The 13,363-nt window shown below is 41.0% G+C and overlaps 1 protein-coding gene and 1 long non-coding RNA gene across 2 annotated transcripts in view; both read left to right on the forward strand.

Moving 5' to 3' along the window:
* syt7a (synaptotagmin VIIa) overlaps positions 1 to 13,363 on the forward strand; it is a 75,959-nt gene that overhangs the window by 16,345 nt on the left and 46,251 nt on the right. The window contains exon 2 of the mRNA XM_031283464.2: positions 12,916 to 13,019. Coding sequence (XP_031139324.1) covers positions 12,916 to 13,019 — 104 coding nt within the window. The remainder of the gene's footprint in view (positions 1 to 12,915; positions 13,020 to 13,363) is intronic.
* LOC118495524 lies at positions 1,364 to 3,850 on the forward strand. Its single transcript, XR_004897971.1, has 2 exons — positions 1,364 to 2,146; positions 2,814 to 3,850. It is a non-coding gene; the product is annotated as an uncharacterized LOC118495524 (long non-coding RNA).

Below are 13,363 nucleotides of genomic sequence, written 5' to 3' on the forward strand. Positions count from 1 at the left end.
ACATACTCCCCTCTGAACCATACATTTCATCTGGACATCAATTAGTGCTTTGAAATGTTATAGTGCTAGCCACTTTACACATATCCATTAGATAACTGGCAGTGATTTGGGTAAAACCATTCCATTAACTTGTGAATAGCCACTGATTTTCAAACAGAAGTCATGTGTTCAGTCCACAAAACACTTAAGTGCTTGATCTGATATTTATTTTACTTTTCTGACTTAATTGCATTGGTTGTTTTTTTTATCTAAGAGTGCCTTTTGAGTGCTTTGAGCTAAATGCTAATGTCAGCACACTAACATGCCCAAAGTAACAATGCTAACATTCGGATTTGTAGCAGGTATAATGTACACCATATTCATCTATAGCTTATGGTGTTAGCATGCTAACATTTTATAGTTATTAGCACTAAGTACAGCTGAGACTGATGGAAATCTCATTGTCTTTGTAAGTATTTGGATATAAACCAAAGTATTGAACACATTCAAATGTTGATGGTGCAAGATGGGAAGGGATCACCAAAGTTCCTATAATTTAACCCGAGAAACAGGGGCATAGCACAAAATTCCGGGCCCTGTAGAAAGGCATTCTCTATGGGCCCCTCCCGACATCCACAGCTATTCATTCTATCATCTTTTTGTGCCCACCTCACATGAGGGCCCTGGATACTCAGTCCCCTTTCCACCTCTAGTCTGACACCCCTGCTGAGGGGAACATGAACGTGTGGACCAAATTTCATGCCAATCCATTCAGTAGTTGTGAGATATATCAGTCTGAACCAAAGTGAGGAGCTAACTAGTCTCGCTTTACCAGACCCTCCTCCAGGGCGCTGAAGGAGGGTCTTGCTACTCCACACAGCATTCGAGGATGGGAGGAAAACATGCTCTGGTTTATTGGCATTTCTGTAAACCAATCAGAATCGTCATGGGCGGTGCTAAACTCCACACAGAGCCGCTGCAAAATAGTTGTGCGAGAGAAAACTCAGATTGGACAGATAGTCTAGCTAGCTGTGTCTGCTTCTCAGATCGCTGCATGGTAATGCAGCGATCTGAGAAGCAGTCAATAATAGTCCTCATTAATCCACCAAATTTTAAATTTCAACACAAAGAAAGTGGAAGGAAATGGAAAATGCATGCATCCGGCAGAATTTCCTGCTGCACAGGAGCCTGGAAGTTAAACGTCAAGGATATAGACTAGGAGCTAACTGACTGAAGCTATGCAGCATGGCTAAAGATGACCTCTGAACTTTCTTCACCAAACGGAACCCATCCTAATCAAACTACTGACATGATTTTTTACGAAAGAACCAGAAAAGTTGATCTGGAAAAACCTCTATTCAATACAACCAACAGGAACCTAACAGGAACCGCTGTTTGTTCCTGGATTAGCCCCTCAATCGTCTTAAAGGTCAGGTTGCATACAAATCACACAATCACACAGTTATTGTCCTTTTAGCAATTTAACAGACCTCATAGAGACACAGGGCTGAGAGGCTGCCTCAACAGCATCCGTTATTCTTCGCCAACTCCATCTGGCCCATTACACATGACGACAGTTATATCTCTCTTCAAGAGAGTTAATAAATCACCCACAGATCAGGTTAGTTCTGCCTCTTTGTTTTTCATTCCAATCACAATAAATAATGCTCGTAATGCCAGTTAGATTATTTGTGACAACTTAGTTTGCATGTCCCCAGGTCAGGCGTCGCCCAGCTCTGAGCTCTCAAGAGGGCACCAAGTAAATTGAGAAAGTGATGGAAAACAAGGGTCCTACACACTTTCCACAATTAATCGTATATTTGTAGTAGAAATACTGTGCTTCTCACTATTTCCCCGCCAAAGAGACACTTAGGGTGATTTCCAGTAATAACTTAAATCTCTTCTCTTTCTCACTCTCCAGCCTGAACTCACACTCCCTCTATTATTTCCCCACTCAGCTACGCCTGCAATAGTTAGCCAAATAACATCCTTGTCATGATGTAGGGGTGATAATGTCAAGTAGGTGTGAGAGCTGTGTGTGTGTGTCACTCTGCTTAATGGCAGCAGCCAAGCTTGCCATTTATTCTCTGCTGCCCTGCCAGCCAGATGGAAGACATCACCCTATTGGTGGACGTGACAAACACTGATATCCTGCACGGTGCTGCAGGTATTATTGCCACTCCTAAACTCCGAGGTGATATTGACTGCAGCAGCTCATATCTCCACAAATGCTACTATTAATATGCTCATGAGTAAGAATTAAGACAAGCTATTACAGTATGGAGCAAGGCTAAAATGGCCTCAGGTGCTGTGTAATTGGAAGGAAAATTACAGGTTGCTCCCAGCAGAAGTGAAGGCCAGAAGGACCGGTAGTTGTGGAAAACTATATTTCCCATGAGCCCATGACTGTATTCTGCTGCGGGCAAGCAGCTGCATTGCATCGTCAATATGTCTCATTCTGCTGGGTACTACCCAGCTGTAAATTGTTGACAGTTATACAAGCAAACACATCAATGGGCAGTCAAGCAACAGACAGCAGTGCTGAAGGCCTGTCTAAAATGACCCTGTGCTTATGAAGAGCAAATTATGTTTATACAGAGCTGGCTGTCTACAAAAAGTAAAACTTCATTCTGGGGAACATGACGCATATTAAATTGTATTATTAATTATTAAATGTGTTTTTTGGAAGAAACTCACTTATGAGTCAGAGGAAGCAGATATATTAAAAGCTACAGTAGATTTAGAGTTATAGGATATATTTCATTACTTTAATTTGTCCTTCCATTGACATTGGCTGATGCTAATGACAGTTATTTTCTTTGGTGTCTATCCAGCTGGAGTCTAAAAGCAGAGGGGTATTTAAATCTCCTCCTGACATCGAGCCAATGTAGTGTCTTCCCTGGGGCGTCTGCTCAGGCCATATCACTGAAGAGGACAGGATCACTTCAACCATGGTGGAGCTTTACCTTTAATGCACAGCGGCTGACGAAGAAGGTCACCGGGGGAGAAAGGTGCTCACTGGAGGGATGGGATTCTCTTTTCCATCATATGAGAGAAACAGCCACTGAACAAATATACCACACCCTGTAGAAGAGTTACTCTCTGTTTTCCCTCTGCACTCCTACGACTGTGTAAATTACAGTTCGGCAGCCAGATTATTACTTCTAAAGCAATCTTTCGGCGTCCTTTACTTAGCTGTCGTGCACTTGTACATCCTCCCCTCGTCACAGTTGTGAGAAGGTTGTGGTCACAGGTGAGGCAGAGTGATCAGTCATCACACCTGCCGAGGGTACAAGTTAGAGAGTGTAAGGTTTTGACTCCAGGGAAAGTGAGTGCCATTTGCAGAAATAAAGGCAGACATACAGATGCAGAGACAGACACGCACGGATGGCATCAGGTCACGTGAAGTCTATATTTTAGAACCTTTTTTATGGAGTCTTAAGGGATATGACTTTGGCTGGGTTATGACCAAGTCAACACTATAACCTCTGGCTAGAGGCGAGGGTTTGCCAGGTCCTGTGTTTTTACTGCCTGGTCTGTCCAGACAGGTAATAAAGTCCTTTAACAAGCAGTCTTTAATTTAATGAAGAAGGCAAAGGTAAAGGCCTCCAGGTAGTCATGAATTTGAATTAATTCATTTATGACAAATGGAGTCCGTCTGGCTTTTCCCAGATAGATGTGTGTCTGTATTGGTTGTGAATAATCATGTAAACGTCTTATGCTAAGCCCATTGTGTAGTTTCATGGTGTTTGATGAGATTTTATAAAACCGTAACGGAGATGCTGGGACTAGGCGGCTTCACTTTCATTTGACTGTCATCTACTGTAGCTGTCATTCAATTAAAGTTGCACTTGTCCTGCCAATACTTTAATTACACCCTCAATAATTGTTTTTTTCATCAGAGTGAGAATATTAAGGCTGATATTTTTATATGAAGAGGGGCGCTGGAAATTGGACATGGATACAAAAGCGCACGAGTATCCACACACGTACACAAACACACATACCATGAATGCATGCGACTCTGCCCTGTATCCTTAGGCAAATACAATTGACTTTGACTTGGATTAGATTTTATACTGCCACCCACATAATACATCTGGAGCATCCGAGGCCTCTTTGTCTTGGTTGATGTCACCAGCAGTGAGCTGATGATGTGGGCAGATGGGGGACTGTATGCATATGCACAAGCTTCACAAATCGCTCCTCAATAGCATTACAGTTGGGTCCCTCTTCCCTCACTCCCACTCTGCTTTTTCCTGCACTGTTCTCTTTCCACTTTCTTGGTTCCTTCACATCCCTGAAGCGCATGTGTTCCCACTCATGTCACTGTGCTTAAGCTGTGTCAAGTGGAAGAGTATATGTGTGTTAGTGTTTGGAATTTTGACTACATGCGATTGTACCCTCTTTTTTTTTTAAAAAGCTTTATTTTTTAGAATGGCATTAACTAAAACACAACTTTATATGCAGATGGTGAAGGTGATACAGCAATGAATTAGAAGTGACTGTAAATTAGAGCACAGAGGACAAGAAAATGAGAAAGTGAACATTGACGGGGTGTAGATGGTCAAAGGAGCCAGGCACAACTCACAAGACTATTACCATTCAGTGAGGAGCTGTTTTATTGCGAACCCTAAACCTTGCTCACAACAAATAAAATAGGCTATATATAGGCATTGTAATGCCCATGAACCTGGAATAATGTTAGTCATGGTTGACTTAGTTTAAAGCTCTCGAGCTCATTACTGAGATGGACACTAGTCTACCTCCAGAGTATCAACAGCCACCATGTGGACTTAAGTCAATAAAGTCAAGGGCATCAGTGGGACTGGTGAGTAATAGGTTGTTTTTAAATGTGTGAGGAATCCATACCATCTTAAAGCTCTGGGGCTACTAAACAGGAGAAGCTCATTTAGCTTGATCAGGTTTCTGAAACATTTAAGTCCTTTGTCCCAGTGAGACACTCAGGACAGGAGGTGAAAGTGGGAAGACTACTTAGAAAAGATGAGAAAGGTGAAGTCTAGGTGAAGCCAAGAGGTGCAACATTATAAGAGGTAATCTGTGATCATATTTCTGAATATATTCTTCAATCCTGACAGATCTGAAACAATCAAAGTTACCTAAACATTTAATTAGCTGGTAAACTGCACTGACAAATGTGCACCACTAAAATAATATCCAAGAAGGCAGATGAAAGAAGTAGTGTTTTAGAATCATTCGGTGATATATGACTGTAATCCATTATTAATGTATGTTTGATGCGAGGCAGGGGCACTTACAAATTGGAAAACAAGTTGGCCTGTGAGGAGGCGGTAGGAGAGTGTCCTTGGTAAATGTGTTGAGTCCTTTCTTGTGGCTTACATATGAAAGTCATCCATTTCAATCTGACCAGTTAATTCAGTCTTTCTGAGGCAGAGCTGGGGGAGACTGATAGATTACTGGAAAAAGTCCTCATCAAACACATCAGGAGAATTAGATTTAAACAAAATGTTATCTATACCACTCATCAATAATTTAATTAAAAGTAAATAATATTCATTTACCTCCCAGTGAGATCACACCTGTAAAGTAAATGAGCTCAAAATCAATGTGTTGATTTCAGTTTCTAGAAACTAGGGCTTCACAACTTTGACTAAAACATTCCAAATATGAATAGTTTTATGAAGGGGCCGGCCTCTAACAAAAGGATAGTTTGAAGAACAATAGGTGTTATAAAGAAGTATAGAAGTCACCACTTTATATTCCTCTTTAAGTTTGCTGAAAAGAAAAATATTCAGGAATCACACCTTCATTATTTTTATTGCAGTATGTCATTTTGACTATTGAGTATTATACAGCCCGACTTACACACAGAAGTTAAGCTATTCAATGAGCATCCTACTGTGAGCATGCTGCTGGTTGTTTTTCACAGACACTCCTGAGTATTTAGCATACAGTTGATAAGAAAACAGAGAATTTAACATATAAAACGTTTTATTTATGTGGTTATTATATTTGTTGTCACCTAAATAATTACATATAAAATGGTCTACGCCAAATGATCAATTGATCTCAATGAGCTAAGGACTCATAAATATACATTGTGAAATGTAATGTTTGCCCAAATCACATAAGAATATTAGTGTGCTGGACAAAAATAGTATCTGTTCAGCGTCAGTTGTATGGCAGAGTCATAGAAACAATTATTGTGTTCCCTTGTAACTATATTAAAACATTATCACAGCTTCAGTTCACTTACACCCCGAGTGTCCAGATCTTATTGGCTTTTATGGGTGATTCACCTATTCAGTGTCAGAGGTGCTAATAAGATGATGGTGCCATTATAGGTGACAGCAGGCATGTGTCACATGACGTCTTGCTGGTCCGACTCCAGCCCGGCTTGTCACTGGACTGAGATGGATCTTATCCCTCATCTGAGAGCAGACAGAACGTGGGTGGCAGTCGTCTTACTCTCTCTGCGAAACTGCCTCTGTGACAGCACAGCAGTGCTACAGCTGAGCCACAGGGAGCATATAGGGACAGAGGACAGTCAAAGCTCTCTGTAGCCTACAGGGAATGCAAGAGACACTCACTCTCACCACAGGTGCTCTCCACCTGTCAAAATTCCACTGGTTGCTCTACACATCTCTGTGATTTGCAGCACATGGGGCTCTAGTGTCCATTGTGGACTGGGATTTCTAAGTGGTTAAAGGGCCATACCAGAATTGTGTCCATCATTTTCCCACGTACTGAAATTTCTGCAAATTGCATAAACTCAATATTATACCATCAATTTCCCAAAGCATGCCAGAGCTTTTTAGATGAATGGATGTTCGCCATACCTTCCAGATCAATTTGATTTTGAATTTTGCTGCCAACTTACTTTAGATAGTGAATCCATCACAGAACACATTATGTTGTCTATGTTGTTTCTCGTTGCGTGTTAATGTAACATTAAGGGGTGGTAGCAAGTACTGACATCCAAGAATTTGTAAGAGTTCCCTGCCAAAATCCAACTCAGGAACACTAACAATCAATTTAGCACTTGAAAGCACCAACCTAAAAAATTTTGCTAAAATGTTTCAGCTCTTTTATTCATGAAACAATATCATACAGTAAGTTAAATAAGAATTAAAGATGATTGAATCTCACCCAAATCTCTGGTGGATTTTCATACCCCATTGAAATGAATAGAAACTAAAGGGCTGTTTGGAAATTTGGAAAATGTATTCATCAATAAGGCAGAGGTGCCCAAATTCTTTCAAGGGCCAAAATGTATCTGGATGGAAGGCCACGGGCCAAAAATAAATGTCGATGTTGAAGAATACAGTAATTCTTGCCATTCTCCGTAGATAAAACGTACGGATGTAATTTAAATGGGAATTTTACCAGCACTGTGCTTTACGTTGCCGTTAAACTCAGATTACGTACTTCTTAACTGCACAAAATGTACGTTTCATAGTCATTACTTTTAAAATAAGAGGAGAATAAGCATGAGCATGTCAAATACATGGCGGGCCAAAACAAAGAGAGCACGGGCCAAACTTTGCCCGCGGGCCCCAAATTGGGCGACCTTGATCTAAGGTGTGTTATGCTTTAAAAATGGACAATTATGCCAACATGTAAATAAAGTATTAGTATACATCTGTAAAAATGAATTGTCCACTGAGAATTTATTGAGCCCAAAAACATGCTGACCAACCAGCAAACCATAGGAAAGGTTGAGAAAATTACCTTGCTTGACAATCCCTAAACCTTGTAAAAAAATGAAGCACAATTCTACAACTTTATAATAGTTTAAAAGATATTTGACATTTTCAGAGAACTGCAATGTTTTTTCCCCAAAAAACCAAATACCAATGCCCAATGGTACATTCCTTCAAATAGCTGTGGGAAGGTTTCACAATGATGTCTGCATGGTGGAGAGAACAGTCAATCATCTGTCATGCATCCTACTTGACATGACGTTCTGTCTCAAGCAAATGCCTATTTAGTCTTGCCAGACTGGCTGGCTTTGCAACAACAGTAAATGGGCTAACATGCCAAAACAATAGCTCATCCTTTGAGCATGCCACAGCACTGGTAGCAACCACCTCTGAGCTCACTGTGTGAAATCTTATCTCATCAGTTTATTTGACAATGACATTATTTAACTGGGACCACCATAATTGTTCATTTTATTCATATCTGTGAATTTTACGCTCTTCCAACACAAATTATCTTGTGCAACTGAGCAAGGGAGAAATATTTAGATTGAACGCCTCCAAATGCACGCGCTGTTTACAACCACCCAGTATTTTGTCTTGAGAAATAACTCCAAAACAAAAGCAATAAGCTGCAGCATAGAATTGAGCCAGAAGGGAGATGGAAGTGATTTGAAACACTCAGTATCACAACATAACTGGAAGTAAGTAACAGTTTGCTGTTGCACACAGATTTTGCCTCAGAGGGGACAGATCTGTAAAGACATCTGAGTGACATCGGAGGATTACCCCAACAGCAGCTCAGTGGTTATAAAGCGGCCAGAACCCAGACTCCAGTACAAGGAGGGGGCACTTTGAAGTGGCGATTAGGCTGTGAGCTTTGCACCCAGAGCTTCTGAGGCACTGCCCTCTCCACCTCAGTCAGAGCATAAAGATGCGGTGTGGCAGCTTTGCTGACTGGACACTGCTCCAGTTCCGCCTGTCCAATTAGCAATTTCTTCTACCCCTGAGGACTGGTCCCTTTCTGCTTGGCTTAGCTCACTGCATGTGGGCCAGATCACCGACAGTCCCACTCTCCACAGTAATGCTTGTTGTACTCAATGCTGCTATGCACTAAGAGCACTCCATACTAAAGACTCTGTACCTTTCTACAAGTTCTGCCTCTGTGTCCACGTTTAACCTCAGCAGTACTTGGTCTTTGTTGTCTTCTTCAGGCAGAGGGTTTATTGCAAGCTCATTTACACCATCACCATTGCTACTTACCCCAGTGCATAGTGCCATTTATTTTCTCTTTTATGTGCATATAAAAGAGATAGCCACTGAAATCTAAAACAAACAGGCGACTTTCAAGTTCAAGAGTGCTCTGACTTCTAAAGGCTTCTGATCAAAGGGTTCAATGGCTTGTTCAGCTCACTTGTCAGTATTACCGAGTCCTGCCATTTTAGATGTTATTCATCGCTCTCCAGTATTTGTTATTCCTTACTTAACAGTACAGTACTTGGGTAAATGTACTTGGTTACATTCCACCACTGCCGTTTGAGTATTTCAAGCTGAAAGTTTTGTTTTGTTCAAAGGGAAAGATGAATTGAATTTCCTGAGTGCTGTGATAGCTGTGCGTAGTGCAGACTTCTCTTACTCTAATGATGCCTGTTTTTCAGCTATAGTGCTGAATATTTGCATATCTCCCTAATACCTCAACGCAGTCTATTTCCTTCTTTTTATTCCTCTGCACTGCCTGCACACTACCTCTGTAGCTTTTAAAGAGGGAGTTATATTCCATGAAGTAGGAATCCAGCTGCCCATTTACTGAGTGAAGAAACGTAGCCTCTGTGGATGCTGCATTTTATTTGGAGGCTTTTTACTCCATCAGCTCTCATGACAGACACAGATCATAAACCATACCACCCTTCACCCCACCCCCCCGACCTTCAGGAAGAGCACAGGATGTGGGGCCCTACATCAGCTGCTGGCTTTCACATATCCACCTGACTCTCTAAGCCCTTTAGAAATCACGACATCCATCACCGAGCCACTAAGCACTGATGCTACCATAGATGCCCAGCTGGAGAACAGTTCCTTATTTAAGATCCATTGCTACCCTTGCTGATGTCGTGGTATCTAATGCACTCAACTTTATTGACCTCTCTATGAATATACAGTCGCAGAGGACATAAGCTGTGTCTATTTCTGTACATCTATGAATAGTTATATTCATCATTCATCAGCTGACTGTGTTTCATTGACCCTCTCAAGTTCAGGAGGGCATGGACGTGCCTTTTTGCCATTAGCAGTCTCTATGACAGTAGATAAATAATGTGAAGGTCACTTGTAACGACTATTACGCTGATGATATCCATACCTTCACGATCAGAACAAGATCAGTCGAGTCGGATCGAGTGTTTTCCAGTTGGGAGCAGTCGCTGTTGTCAGGAGATAAACTCATGTAGTGTGTGATGTTAAAGATGTTTAGGATTTTTATTTCTCAGGCAGTACAAGGGACTCTGGCTGGTTGGAGGACCTGCTTTGGATGAGATGTTGTAGGATCCCAACTCGATGAAGAGTGTAAAGCTTTACTGTAGTTGACTTATGTTTCTTATCCTATGCACCTCACACACACTCCTCTTGTAGATTAAAGCATAAAAGGGTTTGTTAATACATTGTCGCTCGATGAAAACAAATGATTATTCAATAGATGATTGAATCAATAGATTGATCTCTTTATTCCAAAAACCAACTAAGGTGCATAACAGTTAGAAAACTTTGTTGCTCCACTTTGTACCTGCAAGCAAAAGTGTACTCAAAAAGGCAGGGAAGAAGAAGACTGCTAGCAATTAAACATGAATGTAAACAATGCAGGTGTCAAACTTTTTTAGAAAAACTAGCTTTGTAAATGTTTTCTTAGGAGGGAAATGCATTTGTTGAGCAAACACTGAATGTAAACAGAAACTCTGCATACAATAAAACTCCACAGGGCATCATTAAGTGTCATAAAATGGCTTGCCGGTCTTAAAGGGCCTACCAGTAACACATAAACATACAAGATAATTGTATCACTCTGAGAAGATGTAGTAGAGTAGTGAATTAAAGATAATATATGAATAGTGGAAGGGTTGCCACTGTGTTAGTCTGGCTCAACGGATGTACATTGCTGTCCCTCTTTTTCCGCTATCTATTTTGCAAGGGCAACGTTGCTGCATCTGGGGCTTAGCGCAGCCCAGGATGGCATTTGGTCCCCTATCCCAGAATAAGTAAGGGTGTAGTCAGACCATACTCCAGCACTGACACAGCGCTGTGGAGATTGGTCTGGCAATGCAAGACTACTGCTGTGTTAACATTCGAAAACAATAGAGGCAGCAACGCCAACCGCTTGCTGTCTGAAACCAACTTAAGAGGGATAGCATGAACCGGCCACTGGCAGGTAAAAATTAGCAGTTGGTAACACCATGTATATTGACAGCCATTTCAAGTTTCGCATGAGGATTATAAATACATATTTTTGATGGTTATGCCTGAAATCAGGACAATCAACATAAGAACAGCGGAGTAAAATTATTTTAATGAAGACTCACCTCCAGCTCTCCCTAAAGTATACTGGTTACACTTTACTTGAAGGTATCTACATAAGAGTGACATGACACTGTCATGAACGTGTCATAAACATCATAAACAAGTCATAAACGTTTATGACATAACTCTTCTTTTAGTAAGTGTCATTCGGTTTTTGTCATGACAAGTTATGGTTAGGGTTAGAGTTAGGGTTCATGAGTCATGACTCTTATGTAGATACCTTCAAGTAAAGTGTTACCGTATACTGTACATTCTCTCATCCACAACCCAAGATTTTCCTGTTTTTTTGTTCCATTTCCATACACATTTCTGTGTAAATGCACTAACTAATTGGTTCATTTGTTACAGTCACACTTGGATTTGTGTTCTCATGGGATTTTAAAGGACTGTCTAACAGTAGACAATCATTAAGTCTACCCGTCATTAAGTTTGCTGTCCATGGTCTGTGCTGTTCTGTATGAACTTTCACTTTTCTGACTGCAAGTGGCCTCAGGTGTCCTGTCAACTTCAAAACAGTATGGAGGCTGAGTGAAGGCTGTGGAATACAGTGCTGATCCCGTTCTTATTTTCAATATGAAACAAGTTTACCCACCACTGTTCCTCTTTTTGAGCTAGTCTGTTCCCAGAGGAAATGGCGAGGTGGAGAATAAAGCAAAGATCTGATGGAGGAGTGAGATGAAAAGGCCAGTTGTGACAAGCAAAGGAAGGCAAGGAGACAGCAATTGGGAAGAAGACAAACCCTGTTATTGAAAGGAAAGCATGGGTGTTTTTCAGTGTTTGTCACTCAGTGGTGTAAAAATGCATTCTGACACCTGTTTATCACTGTATATTTTAGGAATCAGAAACTGTATATTTAGGAATCACAAATTTGAATACATTAGCATCCTCTTGCTGTGCAAATATCAAAGCTCAATGAGGCTTTATATCCTTGTCCTCTAAAGTGAAGGCCATTGAATTGTTTAAAACGTGTGCAACTTGAAATGCAAAGTGCTCACGAGTTTAGATCCACTTATTGTAACAGTATCATAACCAGCATGTAAACAGACGCAGGCGTACAGGTGCAGGTGTGAATTGTCTCTCACACACACACACACACACACACACACACACTCACACACACACACACACACACACACACACACACACACACACACACACACACACACACACATATACCTTCTCTCAGCAAAAGATGATGTTTTTTTATGACTTTTTTTCAGAGCCACCTCTCTCACTGGGCATCTACTGATACCCATTAATCATAAGCTCTCTTGTATTGTCAGCCTAGCTTTCCTCCCCCTCCTCCCTTCACTTTCAGCCTGTCAGTTAACAAGCTGTGACACCATGACAGTGATGTGTGTGCAACTGAGTGATGCCTGGCTGCAGCCCTTATTGGAAAGGTATTGAAATGCTCCGGCATGAAAGGGGTAGTGATGAAATTGTATTTCTCAGGTCCTTATGACAGAATGTAAAAATGGCAGCTCTGCCTGGCTATTGAATTAGAAGTAGAGGGAGAGTTTTGTTTTGGGTTGCCGTCTTTGACAACATGATTTACTGTGGCATACAATCAGCTCAGTAGCAAAAATTCCATGTGAAGAAAATTAAATGAAATGAAGAAAATGAAACCATGTATGTAAAAAAAAGCATCACTCCTTGCATCACTCCTTGTATGTGTTTGTGTGTACAGGCTCAGTGTCCCTCAGTGTATTCCTGGTCTCCCTCGCAGTGACAGTGTGTGCTGTTTGGCTGGTGGCTCTTTGTGGCGTCTGTGGTTGGTGTCAACGCAAGATGGTGAGTTTACACACACACACACACACACACACACACACACACACACAAACACACACAGACATACTCTAGCTTCAGTCACATTAGTTTCCATCTTAACATGGAAAGCTTTAAGCTTTAACAGCTTTAATAATCAGAAAGCCTTCATAAACATTGTCTGCCGTGAGCGTACTTGAAAAAGACACTTTGGTGCATTGGAGAAACAACAATGTGATCAAATATTATAAAATGATGTGCAAATATTATGTGCAGTCTTGTTGAACTGATAATTTTCTGTTACACAACAGCTATTAATGAAGACATATAACCAGTAGCGCAAGAAGTATTCAGATCTTTTAATTGTGTAA

Source organism: Sander lucioperca, chromosome 7, assembly GCF_008315115.2.
Source record: "Sander lucioperca isolate FBNREF2018 chromosome 7, SLUC_FBN_1.2, whole genome shotgun sequence".
Classification (NCBI taxonomy): domain Eukaryota; kingdom Metazoa; phylum Chordata; class Actinopteri; order Perciformes; family Percidae; genus Sander; species Sander lucioperca.